This window comes from Trachemys scripta, chromosome 2, assembly GCF_013100865.1.
Source record: "Trachemys scripta elegans isolate TJP31775 chromosome 2, CAS_Tse_1.0, whole genome shotgun sequence".
Lineage (NCBI taxonomy): Eukaryota > Metazoa > Chordata > Testudines > Emydidae > Trachemys > Trachemys scripta.
In genome coordinates, this window is record NC_048299.1 from 52,365,749 (window position 1) to 52,390,222 (window position 24,474).

Genomic DNA, 24,474 nt, shown 5'->3' on the forward strand with positions numbered 1-24,474 from the left:
TTCCACAGACACCTAAAGATGACACTTTGGAATATTTTAAATTTTAATTAGTAGGTGCAATTGTTCCCCCTCCCCCAAGTTACTGCAAATTAATTGGCAATTAGTCACAACTAATTTTTTCTTAACAATTTGAACTGGAAAGATAGGTGCATTATGGTAGCATACTTGTCTGAGGTGCAGAAAGCACACATGCAGTAAATTGCATTGTCAATTACAAAAACTACTATTGTGAAATTAAGAAAAATTATGCATAGGTAAACAAAACTAATGTGCAGTGTAGCAGTGAATGGGAAAAATAATTCTCAACTGCACTGTAAGGTGTCTGCTGCTGTGTTTTTTTTTTTTTTTTTAGGTTCAAACAAACAAACAAAAAAACAATTCCAAAAAACCTCAGGGCTAGAAACAGAAATTCATGCAAATTGTCATTATAACAAGAGAAACTTTTTACAGGTTGGCATCAGTTTATATGTTAACTATTTTACTACTGCTGGATAGTTTCCCCTATCATCAACTGCTATAGAGCCAGGACACAATCCTGCTGCCACTGAAATCAAGGACAAAAGTCCCATTGCATTCAGTGAGATTAGGCCCTAATGGCTTGAGAGATCTATGGGATGGAATTGCAACTACAGCTCCTCTGTGCTTGCTGCATGGGGTGTTGGAGCTGGCGGATTTGTGTAAAAGCAGGTCTGTGGCTCCTCCCTTAGCTACCATAGACTCTTTCCACAATGAGCAAGAGGCAAAAGATGGTCGGCCCTTAGTCTCCCTGCCCCTAGGTGGGGCTTAAGTAATGAGGTAGATCTTGGGCTGGCTCTCTGGACAATGGTTCAATTACACTCTTAAAGAGTAAGAGAAAGGCCAGGAAAAAAATTCATACATAAATTCATTCAAACATAAATATTCAAACCTCTTTTCCAGGGATGATCAAAGCACCTGTATAATTTTTTGGTGCCATGTATTATGAATTCTTATCATGAGAAAAAAAAACCATGCCATTGTAATAAATTTCCTGTTGTTAAATAAACCTTATCAACACCAATAGACAGAAAGTCTAACATGCTTTGTGACAAATACCAATGAGATTTTTAATTTCTTACAATCCATTAAAATGGCCCTGCCAGTGCACTAGCATTTATTCCATTCCTTCACAGAGGAACTATTCTTGCATCTGCCATAAATATTTCTTTTTTCCATGTTTAATCTAGTGATATTGTCCGTTTAAGATTCAGACTTGGTACTTACCAAATCAAGAACAGATGAAAGAAGTGAAATTGCAGTTTTTTTGTAATTAAGACAGAATATTCGTAGAGATTTTTCAAAACAATGCTAAAGACAGTTGTAGGTAAATGGAAATATTATTTTTCTTAAAGAAATACTGGTGCCCGAAGACAGAAGTTTATCAAATTAACTTGAGAGCCTTTGAAGATTCATTACTATTAATGACCAGTTTGGAGATCAAGTGAGACCATAAATATATTTCATGTCACTATATTTTGGCTGGGTGAGCTGTGATAGAATTTCCTCTTCAGCTAATTATCAAAGATGTTTAATGTAACCACTAATGTTATAATTTTTCCTTCACAAAAACAGTTCTATATAAAAAGATGATGAAAGCAATAAAATCTAGGCCCCGATCCTGCAGCTTGTTCTTCTTGGGCGGCCTGCAGTGGATCTCCAGACAAGGATAGCAGCCTGGCTATGTGCAACATAATGCAGAATTGAGGCCTGAGATTGTAAGATATTTAGGGCAGGAACTGTCTTTTTTATATATGTGTACAGTACCTAGCACAATGGGGCTCCCATACTTATTGGGAACTCTAGGTGCTATCACAATACAAATTACAATGTTTAGCTTTCATATTCTCTATGTTATTAGAGCTATAGGGTGAAATCCTGGTACTATTTAAATCAATGGCAAAACTCTCATTGACTTCAGGGGGGTCAGATTTCACCAAAAAGCCATGGGCCCAAATTTTAAAAGATATTTAGGTGCCTAACTCCAAAGGCTCCTAAATACCTTTAAAAATCTGGGCATAAGTAACTCAGATGGCTAAGTCAGATTTCAAAAGTGACTTTGGCACTTAGAATCAAAAGGTATTTAAGTGCCTAAAGATGCAGCTATGTGCCTGATGTGATTTTCAAAAGCACTAGGTGCCATACTACCATTGAAACCAGAATAGAGTCAACGCTGGAGGGAAAGATATGAAGACAGATGGGAGAGAGAGAGAAAGAGAGAGAGAGAGAGTGTGTGTGTGAGAGAGAGAGAGAGAGAGAGGAACTCCTCTTCATCTTAAAAGAAATGAGTGTGTGTGTATGTGTGTGTGTGTAACTCCTCTTCATCTTTAAAAAAAAAAAGATAATTTACTTTCGGTTAAGTCAGAGGGACAACCTCAAGGCAAACTTTACTGAAGTCTGTACTACTACAGGCAAAAACTCATGATTTCTATACTAGTTTCCTGATATTTTTTTCTGAAGTTTGCAATCCTATAATATAATATATGGAGATATACCTATCTCATAGAGCTGGAAGGGACTCTGAAAGGTCATTGAGTCCAGCCCCTTGCCTTCACTAGCAGGATCAAGTACTGATTTTGCCCCAAATCCCTAAGTGGTCCTCTCAAGGATTGAGCTCACAACCCTGGCTTTAGCAGGCTAATGCTCAAACCACTGACCTATCCCTCCCCCCAATCTTGGGACTCAAACAGTTGGTTCACACAGTTACAGTTAGTAATACTTTTTTTGTGTGTGTGCTTGGATAGAGAAAGCTACATAGTCCATGAACAAATGCTCTCTGATTTAAATCAGAAAAAATCTTTCTGAAGCAGAGCCTTGGAAATATGATCTCAAAATCAAACAAAGATATCTAAAACTCCTTCCTCTAATGTTAGCCGTGCATAAATATCTGACCACTTAGAACCAAGACAAGGAGAAAGTCTAACAAGAGTTGTAAATTTCGTTTTTGGTGCCACAAGTATTTTTTGTGCATGGAGACACAGAGAACAGTTCAGGCTAAATTTATGAGAATGCAGGGAGCAACAGCACTCTTTCAGCAGAAGAAAAAGGGGAAATATTTCTTGTAATATAAATGTAAAAAATAAAATCAAATAGAATCATTCTTCTGTGACTAAATTTATAGAGATTCTGCAGCTACTCACCTTTATGAAACAGTCCCTTTATGGATTAGTCTCCCCACAAAGGGAAATAAAAATGTTCCATAATGTGTTTGTTATAGAGGATGGAGCAGTTTATTTTAGGAATGATACAGTAAATCTGGAAAGGGGCTACACACAAGAACGTATGCATTTTATGATCACTTTTAAAAGGTAGTTTGACTAGGCAACAACATGGACTACAGTGTGTGGTGTTCTTGGCTGTAACCATGGGTCGGATGCTCCATGGATCAGACATCGGGGTGATTGTAAAAATGGTATGGCCAACATCCTTCCATGGGTTCTGCAAGTCCAGTGACTGGGAAATCACAGGTCCTTGTTGCTCTGTAACCACAGATTTATTGCTGCAAGAGGTTATGCAGTACCTCTTCACTCCAAAAGATTTTGTGACATATCTCATGAGATTCTCCATTGTTCTGTCCTCACACATACATCTATTTATATGGCCCTCCCCTCACTACAGTATCTGAGAGTCTCCCAAGTATTTAAAATAAGAAATGTAATAACCCTCTTTCTTTTCTTTCCGTCTCAACCTGTAGAAGAAATAGCATGATTAAATTGCAGGTTTTGTTTCTTTATGTTCGCGTGAGAGAGTGGGCGTGCTGTGTATCTGTGTGGGTGTACAGAAATTATGGAGCGTAAGCTAAGTCAATGTTGATAGCTACAGTTGTCTCTAATTGAAAAGGAGCAGCTTATAACATTTAAGGAGAGCTGAAATGAAAGTTTGATCATTAAAACTGATTGCCATTTTTTATCATAGAAAAAATATTTCCCCCTCAGTAATATTTCTTTTCCAGTTCTATGGGCTATGGGTTGATAAAAGCATGCTTACTGTACAAGGGGTCTGCATCCATGGTTCTCCATCAATCTGCATGGGCAGCGACTTGCTGGTTCTAAAGTAAAATATTTAATTATATGAAATAAGAGTGTCTGGACAAAATTCATCAAGCTTATATTTTGAACAGAGATATATGAGGACAGAACAGGTGTGTGTAATCATCAGGACATTTATTGCCCACAAGTGTGCATGCAACTTCCACTGCTATTCCACCACAGATCCGGTACATGACCCAATGCCCCTACAAAGAAGTAATGCACTTATTTTAAGGCTTGGTACTCTTCTGTAATGTTATGTACAAACATATATACTGTAGTTCAGGAACAGCCCCAAGTGTACTTTAGTATGCAAAACAAAAGTACACCAAACAGGCATAAGGTGCTAAAAATATGCAGCTATTCCTTCATGACAGAGCAGAGTGCAGATAATGGAACTTGACTTCTGCATGAACTTTAGGTATAAACCTACTTTATTAAATAAGAACACAATGAAGCTCTTTGGGGCTGGGAGTGCCTTTTTGTTACATGTCTGCACAGTGCCTAGCACAATGGGACAGGGGTACTTCGGTGCTACCACAGAACATATAATAAAGAGAAGTCTATGCTACTCAACAATTTTCAAACTACTGTTTATGAACCAAATAAGAAAACTCTTTCAGCCATACTAGTATTTTTTATTAGCTTGTGAGGATATTCTCTTGCTTGCATCTACTCTGGGTACCCTGCTCATACTCATATAGCAGTAAAGTAAGTTCCAAGGAATACTGTGTTCAGAGGCTTTGCCTTTAAGGATTAAACAATTAGAATGTTTAGTGCTCTAATATGATTTGCAGAATAACAGTTTTATAGACCCAGCACTACTGGAAGTGATGCACATCAGATAATTGCATGAGCCTACAGGAATGTAAAGGCAGGAATCAAAATAATAACCTTGGGCACATACAATTCTGCACCCATTTAAGTCAAGGGAAATTTTGTCACTCGAAGGCACTTCAGTGAGTGCAATGCCCTCATCAGAAGGTAGACTTTCATCTTCAGAAGTACCTACACTTTTGAGGGAGTAACTGCTGTAATTTATGGCCAGCGGCCAGGATGTGACAGGTAAAAGCAGGGGAGAATGAGCAAGTGGCCTCACCCAACAGCCGAGTAAGAGTCTGTCACATTTGGAGTCCCGACTTGTAGGAGAGCATAGGAATTGTTTCTTTGGTGTGCACCTGGGCATATGGCAATCCAAAAAAGGGAGGGGAGATGGCAAGCCCATTTCTCCTCTGCATCAGCTGAGATTAAATGCTTGCTACCCCAAATCGGGAGCACCTGACACCATCCTGAATTAAACACTGTGGGTAGGATTTTCAAAATCACCTAAGGCACCTTGGAAAATCCCACCTTATTTTCTTAATGTTTCTTAATGGTTTTCTCTCGCACATGAGGTGAGGTGGGATGAGGCAAGCTTCACTGGTGAAAAATTGTACTGTTTGGTAAAATTGCAAAATTGTAAAAAATATTTTTTTAAACTTTTTTGGAAATATAGAGATTTTCCTGGTTCTATTCAGCACTTTGTCTTACCAATGAAAACTGTGTTTACTTTTAGCTCAGTAAATCATAGAATCACAAAAACATAGGGCTGGAAGGTACCTCGAGAGGTCATCTAGCCCAGCACCTTGTACGAAGGCAAGACCAGGTAAACCTATACCATCCCTGACAAGTGTTTGTCTAACCTGTTTGTAAGAAACCTCAGCGATGAGAACTCCACAACCTCCCTCAGAAGCCAATTCTAGAGCTTAATTACCCTTATAGTCAGAAAGTTTTTCCTAATCTCTAATTTAAACCTGCTGTGTGGACGATTAAGACCATTACTTCTTTTCCCACGTTAGGAGACATGGAGAACAAATGATCACCATCTTCTTTATAACAGCCCTTACCATATTTGAAGAATATTATCAGGTTCCCCCTCAGTCTTCTTTTCCCTTCAATAAACATGCCCAGTTTTTTTAACCTTTCCTTCTAGATCAGGTTTTCTAAACTTTCTATAATTTTTGTTGTTCTCTGCGCTCTCGTCAATTTGTCCACATCTTTCTTAAAGTGTGGTGTCTAGAACTGGAGGCAGTATTCCAGCTGAGGCTCACCAGTGCCAAGTAGAGTGGGACAATCACCCATATCTTAGGGTATATCTACACAGCAACTAAATACCCCGGGGTGGCCCATGTCACCTGACTCAGGCTCACAGGCTTGTAAAATTGCAGTGTAGATGATCTGCCTGAGACTGGAGCCTGAGCTCTGGGATCCTGTGAAGAGGGGGTAGGGGGAAAGGATCCCAGAGCTCAGGCTCCAGTCTCAGGGGATCCTGTGAAGAGGGGGTAGGGGGAAAGGATCCCAGGCTCCAGCCTGAGCCCGAACATCTACACCGTAATTTTAAAGCCCTGCAGCCCGAGCCCTGCAAGCCCAAGTCAGCTGACCCGGGACAGCTGGTGTCCTTTAACTGCCATGTAGCCATAACCTTACATACAACACTCCTATTAATACACCCTTTTTGCAGCTCCCCCCTCCTTCCCCTCTCCCCATCATGGACCCCAGAGCTCAGGCTCCAGCTTGAGGAAGATCATCTACACAGCTGACCTGGGCCAAACCTGATCTAGGTGGGAAAAGAAGACTGAGGCGGGGCCTGATAATATTCAATTTGTGACCCACTATAACTCCCAGATTTTTTTATGAAGTACTACTTCCTAGCCAGTTAGTCCCCATTTTGTAGTTGTGTATCTGATTTTCCTAAGTGTAGTACTTTATACATTAGAGTGACAAGATGGGTGAGGTAATATCTTTTATTGGACCAACTTCTGTTGCACATCTTTATTGAATTTCATCTTGTTTATTTCAGATCAATTCTCCAATCTATCAAGGTTGTTTTGAATTCCAACCCCGCCCTCCAAAGTGCTAGCAGCCCCTCCCAGCTTGGAGTATCTGCAAATCTTATAAGCGGACTCTCTACTCCATTATCCAAGTCATTAATGAAAATATTGAATAGTATCAGACCCAGGACAGACCCCTGCAGGATCCCACTAAATACATCCCCCCAGTTTGACAACGAACCATTAATAACTACTCTTTGAGTTTGGTCTTTCTACCAGTTTTTCATCCATCTTATAGTAATTTCACCTAGACTGCATTTCCCTAGTTTGGTTACAAGAATGCCATTTGGGAGTATGTCAAATGCCTTACTAGAATCTAGGTATATCACCTCTATAGCTTCTCCTTATCCAATAGGCCAGAAATGCTGTCAAAGAAGGCAATTAGGTTGGCTTTTGGTGGCTATTACTTATGACCCTATTATCCTCTAGGTGCTTACAAATTAATTGTTTAATAATTTGCCATATTATCTTTCCAGGTATTGAAGTTAGGCTGACTAGTCTATAGTTCCTTGGGTCCTTTTGTATCTCCTTTTAAAGATAAATATTATGTTTGTCTTGTCTTCTGAAACCTCACCTGGAATCTCACAGATAATTACTAATGTCTAGTTCCTTATGTACCTTTGGGTGAATTTTGTCAGGCCATGCCAACTAGAATGCACCTTACTTATCTAAATATTCTTCAATCTGTTCTCTCCTTAATTTGGCCTACATTCCTTGCCTCTTCTTGTTAATATTAATTATGTTGAATATCTGGTCACAATTTACCTTTTTTGTGAAGAGTGAAGCAAGACAGGCATTAAACACCTTAGCCTTCTTGATGTAATCCGTTATTAACTCACTTTCCCCACTAAGGAGAGGGCCTACACTTTCCTTAGTTTTTCTCTTGCTCCTAATGTATTTATAGAATCTCTTCTTACTGTCTTTATTGTCCCTGGCTAGTTGTAATTCATTTTGTGCCTTAGCCTTTCTGATTTTGTTCCTACATGCTTGTGCCTTCTTTTGTACTCGCTCCTAGGAATTTGACAATGTTGTCCAAATGATACAGCACAATCAAATCAGCCAGTTCTCCTGTTTCATGGCTAACTCATACCAATGCATTTGTTCATGGTGACTTGTCAGTGCTCAATATACAGTGTAACAATAAAATGTAGGTTTTTTGCTCCTGAGAATCTTAAAGTGTTTTACAAATACTAATGGCAATTTATAACTCCCAGGTAAAGAATATATTAGGATACCCATCTTATGAAGAGATGAGATGTAAATGACTTCTCCAAGGTCACTCAGAGTCTGTGAATAATAAAACCCAGGAGTATCAACTCCCAGTCCTCTTCTCTCACCACTAGACAAAACCTCACAATTAGGTGAGAGATGACTATAAGGTGTGAAGACTGACGTTAAGAATTTTCCTATTTGCTTTATCATGTATTTTAATGAAAGAAAACCATCTAAATACATGAATTCAGTAAACACCTACCTTCAACAAATTTTCATGTGCATTTAATGTATGATTTTTATTCAATATGTAGCAATAAAAAATGTATAACTAGAAGGTACAATAAAGAGTTTACCTGATGACAACAGATGAGCACTGTGCAAGCCGCCTACCAGCACTTTTCAGTCCTGTGTATATCTGACCCATCTCCATGGCTCCTTCCAGACCAACCACTTCCATCAGCTGATCACTCAGATCTGAAACAATTCAGCACACTTCCCTTTAGGAAGACAGCAACACTTCAACTAGAAATTAATTCTGAAATTGTATTAGAGCTAGGAATCACTAGCAAAAAATGACTGCAATAGGAACTACTAGCATAAGAAAAGATAAAATGTAGTAGGAATAATATTGGCAAAGAAGTAATGGCAACATTATTTTCTAAACTGACTAAAAGTTGTCAACTTTCAGGCTTACTATATCTGGACTCACTGTCATCTCATTCCAAAACATTGTGACAAAAATTTCTCTAAAGTCAAATAATAAGTATACACAGTTCTGGTAGCAACCTCTATATTTAGACTGCTTAACACTTTACATCATAAAAAACTCTTTCAACCTTTTTTTTGAGAAGCTTATACCTCCATTGTTTGTAGCAGGTCTTCGAAATTTAGCAAGGGAAAGCCCTTGGGCTAGAAAAGTGCCTTTTCTTTGTCCCATAATCTTCCATTCAAGTGGTCTAGGCAACTTTAATTTGGCCCCTTTGTGCTTATGCACTTTGATACAGACTTTATTTACATGATCACACACTATTTTTTTCCACAGGACTTTTGCCTCATTCATTGCACAGGTTGAATGCTCAAGGGGATGTAATTAAAGTATTATGCAAAAAGAAGAACAGGAGTACTTGTGGCACCTTAGAGACTAACAAATTTATTAGAGCATAAGCTTTCGTGGACTACAGCCCACTTCTTCGGATGCATATAGAATGGAACATATAATGAGGAGATATATATATATATATAGAATGGAACATATAATGAGGAGATATATATATATATATGTTCCATTCTATATATATATATATATCTCCTCATTATATGTTCCATTCTATATGCATCCGAAGAAGTGGGCTGTAGTCCACGAAAGCTTATGCTCTAATAAATTTGTTAGTCTCTAAGGTGCCACAAGTACTCCTGTTCTTCTTTTTGCGGATACAGACTAACACGGCTGTTACTCTGTAAAGTATTATGGACATTAATCTGGCATTTTCTATTTTGATCACTTGTTTACAATGTAAATATTTTTCTTCTCATGTAATTCACTGCCAAAATATTGTGTAATAAAAATATAATTTAAAACAATATTAAAAATGTAAAATATCATTTAAAACAGTATTATTCAAAAAGTAAAGTTAAAAGTTAAATACTAATTGCCTTGAGTTCAAGGAACAAGTATAATATAAATTCAGAGTCTTCAGTTTAGAAGACAAAAAGAGCCTCTAACCATTAATACATCAGACTAGTTTGAGGGGCAACCAAAGTGAGTTCAATCCTCTCTGGAACCCACTAGGCTTGTTTTGTGTGAACCATTTTACAATTTCTAGTGAAATGTATGTTGCCAAGAACAGATGGACAAGGAACAGAAACATTTTCTTTCAGCTGTAGATTATGCTTAAATGTCCCTTGCTTTATAGAGTGGCTGTTAATATCCTTGTTTCTGAGAGATATGCTAGCCAATGAAGTAGAGAGGGGAAGGCTAAAACCTCAGGGGCAAGCATCATGACATTGACAAAGGAAAGGAGAAAATATTAACATGTGTAGCTCAACCTTCACTGTAGGTGGGATTTCATGCAATTTTTTTTTAACTATGGGGTTGAGCGAAACTTCCAAAGGGAATTTTCTATTGACTTCATTGGGACTTTGGATCAAAGTAGTTAACTGAAATCTATGTAGTAAAGAAGAAATTTAATAAAGAGTTGGAGTATAGGTGGGGTGTGGTCCTAACTGTTCTGCTAACACCCAGAGAATTTGCTTCTGTCCACCACTCTCATTCTTATTTTCCTCCCTTTCTTTATTTCCTTGCTATTTTCTTTTTCTCAATGCTAAAATGTGAGAGAGAAGTCAGTGTCATACAATGGAAACTAAACAAAAATGTATACAGTTCCCAACTATTATGAAAAAAAAAATTAGGAGGGAAAATGGACAAGAATGTAGGTTCTTTGACAGCTCCTAATTCTGCATTTCAATATTTTCCGTTCTTTAAAAAAAGTGTAAACATAACTTTGTATTTCTGGCTTTCTATCAATTGATGTGTTAAAAGGACAACATTCCCTAAAGTTACTCATACGTATTTTCAATTTGAACTCTAAGCTTAAACATATTATATTTTTCTCAATTTCCATACAGTTTTAAAAAAGAAAAGTCTTATTCGGTTGCCAACTTCTTCGATTGTAAAAGCAAACAGAATTTTATAGACTATTAAATTGTTAAAACATTTCTGGCCAAAGCAAACATCAAATTCTCATCCACGCAGGAAAAAAAAAATTAAATGGAAGAATAATTAAGAACAGATTTTTATTACTGACAGCTCATGCAACATATGCAAGGATTCAGTGTAATGATATTTTCAGTAACTTAAATTTGATGTGTCACTTTTCAGTTGCTGTAAACTTAGTGCCTGCTGATAGCAGGTAACTAAGGGCCAATTCCTGCCCTTTGATCCACACTGCATATCTCCAAACACTGTGGTATGTTAAACATTTGAAGAGATGAGAACAATTCAAATGCATATACAGTAAGTTAGAATCCCACAACACACTTCTACCCTACAAAAAGTGAGGCCTCTTCAAAACCTTCACATTTGTGATGGCACATTGCCAAGTGGTGTGAGCTTAGGCCAAACATGAGAATTTTTAACAGTAAGTCATAGTTAAGTCTACCTTCAGAAACAATCGGAACTAAAGTCAGCTTAGTGAACATAACATATAAGTGACTTTGGAAGGCTTAATTTATGCTCTTGACCCTGTCTCATACATTTGACCAGTAGGGAGCTGTATGGTTACATGCATTTCAATATATTTCAGGTAAATTGACTTTGATGACAGCTTAGCTTGAGAAAGAACTGAAAATGGAGTGAAGGTTTTGGCCCCAGGTCTGAAGGATGTTACATGGATATGGGATACTCCCCTTGAGGACAAAAGGTCCAAATGTCAATGAATGGATGACACTAATTGAGAAACTTTTGGTTTGATATATAAAAATATTTATATTGTCATTAGAACACCATCCATGAAAAGAACACCTATGGAAATTGCTTATACCAAATGAGGCGGTTGAACCATCTCATGGCATTTATGGGGCCTCAAAGGGAAGTGAAAAGCATGTCACATATTGACTTGCCGACGATGCCTGACCACTAAAGTTGTGCTTTGTTAAAGCAAAGGTGATAGCCACAACAACAAGGCCAACAGGGGGCATAATTTCCCTTTAAAGAGACATATTTTGAAGTCTTAAAATGCGGCATGCCCTACTTCTGCAGAGATTCTAATGTTACTCCAAAGAAATAAATGTTTGCTCTTTAACAATCAAAGAAAAAAACCCTCGCTCATTTTGAGAGTAGATTATAATGTGGCTATTTGCTACATTATGTGTCTGAACTGTAATGTTACTCTAATTTAGAGTAATCTTTTTGGGACAGTGGCCACATTAGCCTTTAAGTTATGTACTGCTGCATGAACACTGATAGCACTCAAATAAATAATACAACAAATATTTTTAGGTATATTGTATTGCTGCTACATTATATGTATTTTGTAACTGCAAAAATGACAATCAGAAATGCCCAATATATTAGTATAACATTTTTTTCACTCTAGGTCCATCCTTCATTCACTATAGCAGGTTTTAATCAATGCTAAGAGGTTGAAGATCAGGTTTTCAAAAGAGCTCCACACCCAAAAGCTCCCATTGAGTTCATTGAGAACTGCCAGGCACTGAAAACTTTTGAAATTCTGGCCACTTCATTTAGGTGCTTAAATGGAATGGAAGCTGAACTCTTATAGCAAATCTGGCCTAGAAAGTACTTCAGCATCAGTGTGTGAGAAGAGTGTTTTTTTAACTGCTGCTTTTGGCTTCTTGAGTCAGTTTGTTCTACTTTAAGCTTTGTGGAAGAACTGAAGGTTCCCACTTGTTTTCTATATCAGTGAGCCCGTAGTCTGTGTGGGAATGTTTTCATAGCACCGTGCCTCTCCTACCCTCTTCCATAAACCAAACTACTTCACGTGTCTCCTCATATTAGCACCATCAGGAAACAAAGCCAGCTCTCACGAGGGAGTGCTGATGTCAGCAGATTCTGAATAGTATGCAGAGGGACTTCTGACCCTTTGCACTCATTCCTGATGGAGGGGTGGGGGGAAGAGGGGATAAAGTCACTAGAGAGATTGCCAGCCCACTTCTTATGATCAGGTGGGGGAAGGTGGAGAGGGGAAAGAAGCCCAAATAAAAATCTGCTCTAGTGATAGACAAAATGACATATGTGAACATGAGCCCTTTATGGTACTCCTCAGCCCCAAAAGATACATACCTGAAGACTTTAACGCTATTTAACAAGTAGTTTATATTGTCCCTTAACTAAATATTTCAATATTCAAAGTGAATATACAATAGAATAATACATTTGGAATTCATCTATGCATTTAAAGCAAGGAAAGCAAACTGAGATGGGGTTGGGGAGGTACACAGTATGATTAGAAAAAGTGATTTACATAGAGAACTTTCCCTTTGTAATGGAACTGTTTTTGATATCCAATTTATCTTCTAATATATAGATATTGCTGTCCTGGCAAGAGATTGAAAGACTCTATTATATTTGGGGTTACTGCACTTACTCAGGCAGATGTGCATAAAAATACTGTTGGTCAGTGGTAAATCTGTCTCTGGCGGCAGTTTGTCTTTGGAAAGAAGGGACTACAGGGCTGAATAAATTTAATTAAACCCTGGTAATCATCATGCTGGATGTTTTTTGGTTCCAAAGTTAAAATATAGAATAAGAAGTTGAAAACTGGGGACTTGCCAGAGATCCTTGAAAACCTGCTGAGTTCAACGCGCCACATGACATGAGTCTCTAGTATCTGCTCAGAACAGTGCATGTATTAAAAGTACAATTTTCCATTATGCAGGAATGTGGGGACACTTTCATACACAGAGACAGCAAAATGCTAAAGCTATGTTGTATAAAGTGCTAAAGATATGTTTGATGTCACAGTGTACATATGATTTAAGATGATCAGTTACTGGATTACTTGGTGTATGTTAAAATAAATTACCAAAATCGTTGTAAGCTGTGCTTTCTGATTTTAAAAAAGAAGCCAACAGCAACTAGTAGACAGATATACCACAGCATTTATAATTATTTATAGTACATTTGCACCTACAGGCCCAACTTAGGCCCAGTTATTCTAGTGCTTGTACAGACACAAAGAGACAGCCCATGCCTCCAGGAGTTCATAATCTACACAGACAAGATAGACTAAGAGTTGGGAAAAGGAAATATTACTCCGACTTTGGGTCGTAAACCCATTTTTTTGCCCAAGATTTTGTGTAATAGTATACAATCCCATATATATATACACACACACACACACACACAGGACTATATATATATGAGTGCCTCATTGTCACAGGGCGGGACTCACCCCTTGTGGCACAGGAAGCACAGCCTGTGTATTCCTTTGGCCATCTCAAGCTAGGCCTGGCCCCGTGAGTCCCTTGAGGGCACTCCCTCTTCTTGTGCCCCGGCTCCCCACAGGCCCAAGTTTGGAGCCCCCCTATTAGCTTCACAGGGGGCACTTGAGTCTCTCCACCATGGCCCGGGCGGAGCCTCTTTGCTCCATCCCGATAGGGGCACTCCCTTTTTAAGTGTCCCTGTTGCCCACAGGCGAAACAGTCTTTAGGCCCCGGCCCTGGCCTCCAGCCCAAAAGGTGCCTGGCCCCCATTGAGGTCCATGTGCCCTTCCCTGCAGCAGCTGAAATAGCCCCGCTTGCTGCTCGGCAAGCCGGGCTACACAGGCTCTCCAATAATAGTCCTGCATATCTCCAGTCTTGGATCTGGGCAATCGTCCGACAGTCCTTGCCCTGGCCCATTGTATCAGGGGTGGACTGCATGTGCCTGCATTCTCCACCATGATGTCACGGGGTGGGACTCACCCCTGCGGCACCTCCTGCTGGTTGTCCAGGGTATTAGCACGCTAGCCTTCGGAGCGCCCTCTGCAGACCAGTGTCCTGCTTGCCGCTGGGCCCAAGTCCCTCCTGGAACTCAGTGCCTCTTTGAGGCCGAGGTGCTGCCCCCTGGCAGTACCCCCACAAATCTGGGTCTCCCTTCTCCAGGGAACCCCACCCTCTATCCCCATCTCGCCTTAGTCTCTGGCCACTGCCAGTCATCAACTAGCCCCCGTTCACTGGGGCAGACTGCAGTGTAAATGCCACTCATCATAGGCAAGGGGGGTTTGGACCTGCTGCTTCTGCCTACCCTTGGGCTGCCCACAGCAACCCCAGTACCATCTTTGGCCTTTAACAAGGCCTGCAGCCTGGGGGTTTTCCAGGCTGGAGCTCCCTGGCTCCTCTAGCCTTTCCCCAGCCCTGCTTCACTTTAGTTACTCTGTTCAGCTCCCCAGCAGCCAGGCACTTCTCCCTCAAGAGCTAGAGGGAGAGTGTCTGTGCTCTTGGCCCACTGCCCTCTCATAAGGGCCAGCTGGGCCCTGATTAAGCCAGCCTCGGCCTGATTGGGGTGTGGCCCCCCAGCTGAGGCTGCTTTCCGCAATCAGCCCCGTTTTTCCTTCCCTGCCATAGCCCTCTCCCCGGGCTGTTTTAAGTCTTTTAAGGCAGGAGCGTGTGACCACCCTGCTAAACTCATACTAGTCTACAAATGTTTATACACACAAACACCCCAAGAGAAACCAAGAGAAGAGGCAAAGAAAGAATATATTTTTGACTTACCATTGTGAACGGGTTTTGACCTAAAAATAGTTTTATTGGGATAGGATTTTAAAATTAATTTAATTTGTATATACTTAAAAGGAACATAATGAGTGAAATCCTGGCGCCACTGAAGTTAATGACAAAACTTCCATTTACTTCAATGAGCCCAGGATTCCACTCAATATTTTTTGTCTTGCATCAGTTTAACACAGAGATTCATTCCTCAGATGAAATCACGTAACAGATCAGCCTATAATTGTACATTGGACTTTCTGTACGTAATCACTTCCTGACTCTTATCAATCAGGCAGTGTGACAGATTTCCTAAGAACTAGGTGGTGAAAGAAGGAAGAATACAGCCTTATAATTAACTATTTTGTGAATCATTTTAATGTGCACAAAAAGGTCTTTATAACATTTTTTTCGTAAGTGAACTTTTTTTTTCTTAACAGATAAGTTCTTGATCAATATTAAAGGAGAAAAAAATGGAGGATTCAAATTAAATCGCTCCCATCCTCAGTCACTGCAAATAGGACATTCAGAACAAATACCAGTATTCACATTTCTAATATTTTGAAACAAGAGATGCCATCTTCTGCTTCGGGAGATCATTATGGAAAAGACTTTCATGGTAAAGCTTGGCAGACAAAGTGTATTCTTTTTAGAGATTTATTCTTTAAATAGTTTGAGGTACAATGGCATTGAACATATCAGTGCAGCAAAAAAACAAAAACAAACAAACCCCCCAGCTCACCCTATTATTTTAATCTGTATACTTTAAAAAGTTATTTGTTTAAGAGAATTTCTCTGTGTTACTCTTGTACCCCCTTCATCCAACAGAACAAAAGCCATTCTATGAAAGGAGTCTAAACTTGGACAAACTGTAAAAAAAAGCAAAGTTCCTCTCTGTTTTTATCAAATTTGATTGCTGCAGCTGTTCCCAGTTTCTGTATTTTAAAAATAGCCTTATTCAGTGCCTTGTTGGCTAAAGGCCAAAGTACCATTAGAACATGCTGTACGGAAAACCTCTATTCAGTTACAGATACAGAAATATATTTAAGATCAGTGGGGGTCATCTGCAACAAACACTTGTAGGGAGAACATGGAATTTTAATGTGCTTGGACTGCTCACCACTTTTAACAGATATTTAAGAACTTCAAACCGGATATCCTTCCATTTGTATTGGGGCTATCAACTTACTGGGCATCAGGTACAATACGAACAAGACAAGATCATTTCAACTAACAAAAATAGATCTAATTCTCAGATTACTTTCTATGTAATTCTGGCATTCACTTCAAATGGCTCCAAGTAATATTAGATATTTGATTAGCCTATAAAAATGCCACTACCCAGAAAGGAAAGATACAGTAATATTGATGGAACAGTAGAAGTTTGATCAATGTAAAACCAGCTTTGATTTGTACATTTCTAAGACTACTACATACTAAGAAGGGGAAAAATGTTTCCCTTCCAAAAAATGTACTAGTGAAGTTACTGCTGCATCTTCTTCTCAGAGGAAGGATTTTATAGTTTTGCACATGGGGTGAAATTCTACTGAAATTAATGGCAAAACTCCCATTGATTTCATTGGAGCAGATGCACAGCACAGAACCCCAAAGAACTAAGATCCCCATCTCTCTGTTGCCCAGCTCTTTGGTGAGACACATTCCTATTTCTGCCCCTTGCTGCACATGCACTCTGTGATGTTTGGAGCTCTGAACCTCAACAATTTTGGAGGCACTTCCTGGTAGAAAATCCACTTGCACTGCAGGTGAGAAAGCCACATATAACATGCACTTAGCATTTCAAAAAGTTTTGGAAGCAAGCCGCGAATGACATATTCCCAAATCCAGAACTTTTAGCCATTTCCTGCAGTGTGAAACATCCATGTTAAGATATTTAAGGGGAAAAAAATCTGTCCATGTCCTCTTGTGGCCAAGAACAGCCACCAGGCAAGTTAAGTCTGATCTATTACCTAAGGACATGGCTACACTTGCAGATGTAGAGCACTGTGAGTTAAACCAGCCCTCGGAGAACGCAGTAGGGAAAGCGCTGCAGTGTGTCCACACTGTCAGATTCAAGAGCACTGGCGTGGCCACACTAGCAGCTCTTGCAACGGCCACAGAGAGCAGTGCATTGTGGTAGCTATCCCAGCACGCAAGTGGTTGCAACGTGCTTTTCAAATGTGGTGGGTGGGGTGGAGTGTGTTGTGTGTATGTGGGAGGAGAGAGAGTGGGTTTTGGGGGGGCTGAGAGCATGTCAGCATGCTGTCTTGTAAGTTCAGGCAGCAGCAGACCCTCCTCTCCCCCCCCCGCCTCTCTCTCTCACACACACAGCATTCCACAGTAATGGTTTGCTTTGTCTCAGAGCAGATAAGCATGCCTACTGTCAGAAACGGAGCTTTGAAAGGGGATATCCCATTCCTGCAGTGATTCCAAAACAATGACAAGAGTGGCCACTTGACTTAAGGGGACGTTTCCAGAGGCAGATCAGAGCGCAGTAATGCAACACCTCATTCACACCGACGCCGGAGCGCACCAAACTTTATGCTGCTCGTGGAGGTGGATTACCAGGAGTGCTCCAACTGCAGAGTCCAGGCACTCTAAGTGCCTTGCCAGTGTGGATGGGTCATGAGTTAGGGTGCCCGGGGCTGTTTTAATATGCTCTAACTCGCAAGTGTAGCCAAGCCCTAACACTCAACAGAGCATGCTGGTCACCATTCTGCTTGGCTCCTGTACAGGGGATAGATCTTGCAAAGTGATGAGCACCTTCACTTCCCACTGGCTTCAATAGTAGGTGAGGGAGCCCAGTACCTCTCAGAATCAAGCCCTGAGTAGACTAGCAGGAAAGACAGATTTCCCACACATTCTTCCCACCTAGCACACCCAGAAAGTGGCAGCAGAATTTAACCTTTAATTTGTTCCAGACTGATTATTTACTGTCGTGCTTGGGGTTTCTTTTGTTGTCTAGGCCTATTACAACATAGCTGCTATTCCCATTAATTTCTAAACTGAATATCTTGCAAGAGATCACTAACGTATTAACATCAGAGATATCTGCAACAAATCTGAGGCCCAGAGATGGATATAAATATAATTTGAGAAAACTAGAGTACTTTGAAGTATGATTATATTAATTTTCCAGAATTCGGATAGGTGTAGGAACCTCCTTTCTTTGTCACTGAATTTAGAATCAAAGGGATCATGCCTTTGGAATGAATACTAAACATCTGTCCAAACGTGTTTTATTTGGCAAGAAGCTAAAGAAACATCTTTAAAGGTTCACAGAGAAAGGAAAAATGAACTTCTTTATAACCTATTCAATATTTACAGTTTTAATTATTGACATAAAGCTACCTTATGATAGAGCGGTATTTACGTCGGCCAAAGGAAAATAACAACAACAAAAATATTTATCTATCTGTATAACCACAAGCAAGTTAAGGTTCCAGATTTCTCCTTCCCAAGGACCAAAAGAAACACCATCAGCTGGAGCTGGCTTAGCAGTCAGGCCATTTAAAGTTCCTTCCAATGCCCAGGTTCTGGATACTACTAACAAATCCAAATACAAAAAACAACTATTTCATTCCAAACACCAAAAGAAACTTTACAAACAAAACTTGATTTGTTCTCATTTGTTTGATTGATGGTCTACCACAAATGTGAAGTTTGGTTTTGTTTAGTGAAGATGAAATTTTAGTACATTTTATTTGTTTATAGTGCTGCTAGCAATGGGAGAAACATAGATGAAGGTACAGCCCTTGCCCAAAAGAATTCACATTCTAAGGCCCTGAACCTACATGGGTATCCATTGGCGTTGACTGCTATGCTCATGTGGGTTCCCACCAACTTTGTCTTCAATGAGATTTGGCATGGGCACAAGGGTCCATACGAGTGGATGCCGATGCAAGAAGTGTCCCTCAAAAGACTAAGGGCCTGATTCTTATTTACATTAAGATGTGAATACACAATACACCACTCAGATGGTGTGAACAGGCCTTAAAGTAAATATATATTTTTTTCTGTATAATTTACACCAAATTTTAGGTCCCTTTGCATTGCCAGAGAAACATACAGAGACATGGAGAGTAGGGGAAAGGGAACAACAAACCAATAGGTGGTCAGGTCTTTTTTTAATGTTACAAATATATATGCATTTTATTTATGTGTGTTATATGTACAAAGAAAGGTCATGAAAATAAAGGATATTTCAATAAAATACAAATCCCACCTGAAAACCCACCTCAACTCTGATATCTGCTAGTAGCTACAATGGTCGGGTTGTAGGGTAATTTGAGATTGTCTGCACATTTCGGACCTAATTTTCATTTACACTAAGTCTGCTTTACACTGCCTTGGCAATATACAGGTGCCTTAAAGCCCATACAAATGTAATGTACACCAATTTAAAGGCCCCTTTAAACTGTCAGATCAGGCATCTTCTACCTCTATCTATGATCATGCCATTATAGTTACTTGTAGGCATTGTGATATAGGTGGGTCTTCAGAAGGAATTTGTATTTTACAAAACAACAGTCAGTTCTTTTTTATTAGCTTGTTTTTGTTTGCATTCCTTTTCTATTTTTCTCTAGGTATTAAGGCCTACATTGTAGGCCTAAGTCTATTTATAGGATATATATTGCCTTTTATTGCAAATGTATTTGTTAGGGCTTCTGGGGATACGTGAGGACCTGAGGCTTTGGGTAGAGCACAATGGGACATTCTTCTGGGCATATCAGCTGCTAAAGTAGTCCATAACGTGATAAGTTTTAAAATATACCATTTATTTTGACATGGTAAGCCATACACAGTAAAGTTAGATTAATATTTTTACCTTTTGTTCCTATATCCTGTTTGCCTGCACTAGGCTCAGCAATGTAAGAGGGTTGCAATACATTAAAAAGAATTAAAGAACGTGGAAGATGCAGGTGCACTAATAAATGGGTGGTCTTTGGATTACAGTATTTATGTGTACTATGCCAAGCTAAACAGAAACCTAAATGCTATACATACAAAGTGGTACAACAAGAACATCTGTGTTGGGGGACTGAACTGGCATGGCTAACACCTCCAGTGCCAGGTGCAAAGGAAATTTCAGTACAGCTTGAGTAATCTTGACTGCCAGCATCTGCATGCATCAGATTACCTCCTGTATTCCTAGCTCACCAATACCCACTAGAGTATTTATATTCTACATCTGGCTCTGTAATGGCTATAGGCAGGTTGCAGTCCTTCCATTACTGACTCTTAGAGTGATGATAAAGAATAAACTCTTTTTTCATAGGAATATTAGCATTACTAACATTTGTATAATGTTTATTGCACTGTTGGGAAGATAAAAATGTTTGCATAGATTTTCCAGAGTCATTCATCTTTTTATTTAATTTTTTTATTTTCTATCATCAAATCAATTTTTTTTCCATTGGAATTTACATTTTCCTGTGAAATTATATTTTAATTTTTGCATAGAAAAATTGTGATGAAATTATGAAATTTTGCTTTTACCACATTTCAAAATGAGCTAAACCTATCATTTAATTTTTACCTAAAATATCATTTCTAATCAGTTTAAAACTTCCAATGGGAAAAATCTCAATGATTGCCAGAGGATGTTGTGAAGGCCAAGACCATAACAGGGTTCAAAAAAGAACTAGATAAATTCATGGAGGACAGTCCATCAATGGTTATTAGCCAGGATGGGCAGGAATGGTGTCCCTAGCCTCTGTTTGCCAGGAGCTGGGAATGGGCAACAGGGGATGGATCACTTGATGATTACTTGTTCTGTTCAATCCTCTGGGGCACCTGGCATTGGCCACTGTCAGAAGACAGGATACTGGGATAGATGGATGTAGTGAGCCGGTGTGGCACCCCTCCATCTCCGATAGGGCCGAGCTTCCTCTAACCCCAGCGTGGGCGGAGCCACCAGGTCCGGGGCCCGCCCCTCCGAGGTCACGGCCCCGACCCGGAAGTATAAAAGCCCGCCGGCAGAGCTCAGTGGAGCCCAGGCCGGCAGAGAGAGCAGACGTCCTGGGCTGAGCTCCTGCTTGGGAGACAGCCACAGGCCGCAAGCCGCCTGCTACCCCGCCGCGCCGGTCGAGCCTACCTCTCGCCAGGTACCCCGAGGAGGACTGGACAACACCTGCCCCGGGCCAGCTACCCCGAGGAGGACTGGACAAACCCGCCCTGGGCCAGCTACCCCGAGGAGGACTGGACAAACCTGCCCCGGGCCCGTTACCCTGAGGAGGACTGGACAAACCTGCCCCGGGCCTGCTACCCCGAGGAGGACTGGACAAACCTGCCCCGTGCCAGTGACCCTGGTGGAGAGCCGCCGGACCTGCACCGGAGGAACCGATGCTGCTGGACTGGCCCGAGCCCGGCGTCACCAACGAGGTAGGCCCCGAGGGGGAACACGGAAGTAGCCCAGGGGTAGCCGACCCCGGTCAGGCTGCAGAGACTTGTGAGCCGATGTCAGTGTGTTTCGGTCAGGATACCCCACTGACCAGCAGTGGCAGTAACTGCTGCTAGGGCCCCGGGCTGGAACGCACTGGAGTGGGTGGGCCTGCGTTCCCCCCTGCCAGCCCGCTCATGGGTGGCAGGCTTCCCCATCACCCAACGCTCAGGTGTAGGAGCCTGGGCTTACCTTAACTGCTTGTCTGCTCAACCCCTGCCCCAAAGGGCTTGAGCTGTGACTGTGCCCCGCCCTGATCCAGGGCCTGGGCCTGCTTAAACCGTTGATTAGTGCTCAGTCCCTGCGTAAAGGGACCTGAGCTTTGACTGTCTGCGCTATAGTGAGCCGGTGTGGCACCCCTCCGTCTCAGAGGGTAGAGCCCCGGCGCGACCCTACCACAATGGACCTTTGCTCTGACCCAGTAGAACCATTCTTATGTTCTTATTTTTTTGTCTGAAATTTCTCACAGGAAAAATGTTGGTTTTCTGAACAAGTCTAATTTTTTTTACCGAAAGAGCACCTACAACCTCTATATTTAGATTTTATAATACCTACCCTTTAAAAATTCTTCGGACTTTTTTTAAAGAGCTTTCATGACAGTTTGCAGCAGGACTTTGAAATTTAGCACTAGAATACTGGGGTCACAGAGGTGCATCTTACAGGTCCTATGCCACACACAATTACAGTATGCAGTGATGTTGTAGTCATAGTGGTCCCAGGATATTACAGAGACAAGACTGGTGAGGTCACATCTTTTACTGGACCAAATTCTGTTGGTGAGAGAGCCAAGATTTTGACCTTACACAGACTTGAAGGAGAGCTCTGTGTAAGCTCCAAACCTTCTCTCTCTTACCAGCAGAAATTGGTCCAATACAAGATATTATCTCACCCATCTTGTCTCACAAACATAGTAAACAGACAAGATAAATCTCCCCCCCTATTCTTGCCTCTCCTTGGATCTAGGGGACCATGAGTTCAAGTCTCACTTCTTCTCCTGACTATTGCTGATATAAAAGATATAACCTCACCCACCGTGTCTCTTTATTACTGAATATGGCATTCTTCTCAATAAGAGTTTATGCAAGAAACAGAACTCTAATCTCACCCTGCTCATTCACATGGCAGACCCATTTAGCCACATTGCCTCTCTGAAATCCGCCTTATTTAAGTATTCAACCATGCCATCTGTAAAATGGGCCTGCTTATATGTATGTAACCTATTTTTTCAGTGCATTATGCATCTCCCTCTAGTGGCTGATCCACAGAGGAAAACAACCCCGATGTAGTTAATCCTTTAGGTCCAGTGATAGACGTGTGTGCTGCAGTGCTGGAAGTCAAGGGTTCAAATGCTGCTGTGATAAAAAAGAGCAAAGCATTTAGGAAAGATGTGGACAAATTGGAGAGATCTGAGAGGAATGCAACAAAAATGATAAAAGGAAAACCTGACTCAAAGAAACATTAAAAAACCTGAACATGTTTAGTCCTAAGCGAAGAAGGGGGTGGGGGTCTGACAAGTCCTCAAATATATTAAAGGCTGTTATAAAGAGTACAGTAATCAATTGTTCTTCATGTCCACTGAAGGTAGCAAAAGAAGAATTGGTCTTAATCTGCAGCAAGGAAGATTTAGTTTAGATATTACCCAAACCTTTCTCACTATAAGGGTAGTTAAGCTCTGGAATAGGCTTCCAAGGGAGTTGTTGAGCCCCACCCCTTTTACTGGAGGTTTTGAAGAACAGGCTGAACATACACCTGTCAGGTTTATGTGGACCAGACCCAGCGCAGGAGGCTGGACATGATGACTTCTCCAGCCCTACAATTCTACAATTACAATTGCACATAAAATAATTTGTTTTATCTTTTTAAGAAAATCTAAGACATTACATACAAAAAAAGTCAACAATGACTTTACAACCTAAAGAACAAGCACTCAAAAGTTAAGAAATTCCAGAATTAAAGCAGCAAAATCACATTAGAAGGCAAAATTATCAAGAAAGCAGAATAGTTTATCTACCTGGGCAACACCATACTAACCATAGGAGACCTCATGAAGGACATGACATCAAGGAGAGGAACGGCATCCACACTGTTCACTAAACTCAACAAGGTAGATAAGTCAAAGATATACAATGCTGGAACAAAACTGAGAATGTTCAACTCTAACAGGATCTCCGTGTTAACATATCACTGTGAAGAGATCTGTTGGAGATCTGCCTAAATGTTAGACAGAAAACTATACACCTTCAAAAATAAATGCCTATGAAAGATTCTGGGTGTCACCAGTGAAGAAATCCAAGACATCACCAACAAGCAGCTCATCTCCACCAGAATCAGAAAGATGCTCTGGATATATTTGGTTCATATACTACAGATGCCAACACACAGGCTCCCACATGAAACCATCACACGGAAACCATATGGTGTGAGGAAATGAGGGCTTCCAAGAGAAACCTCAAGAAGAACCCTTAGTAGGGAGGGCCGAACAATTGATTCCAACACCACAGAGCAGATGGAAGCAGCACCAAATAACAGGGAGGAATGGAATAGACTTGTTTCTCCACCTTGCGTACCGACATTGGTGTGGGAAGGACCTGTGCAAACTTAATACAACCCCCTCATGTGTATGCATTGGGATATAGTATTTAGTTGCTTAATCACACACTATTTTTCCCACACAATCTGCCTCATTCAGTGCACGGTGATA

The 24,474-nt window shown here is 40.5% G+C and overlaps 1 protein-coding gene across 2 annotated transcripts in view; it reads right to left on the reverse strand.

Moving 5' to 3' along the window:
- Positions 1-24,474, reverse strand: part of DGKB (diacylglycerol kinase beta) — a 457,353-nt gene that overhangs the window by 6,816 nt on the left and 426,063 nt on the right. For both annotated transcript variants that reach the window (XM_034760549.1, XM_034760547.1), the window contains 2 exons: positions 8,482-8,602; positions 4,003-4,063 (listed from right to left, as the gene is read on the reverse strand). In XM_034760549.1, coding sequence (XP_034616440.1) covers positions 4,003-4,063; positions 8,482-8,602 — 182 coding nt within the window. The remainder of the gene's footprint in view (positions 1-4,002; positions 4,064-8,481; positions 8,603-24,474) is intronic.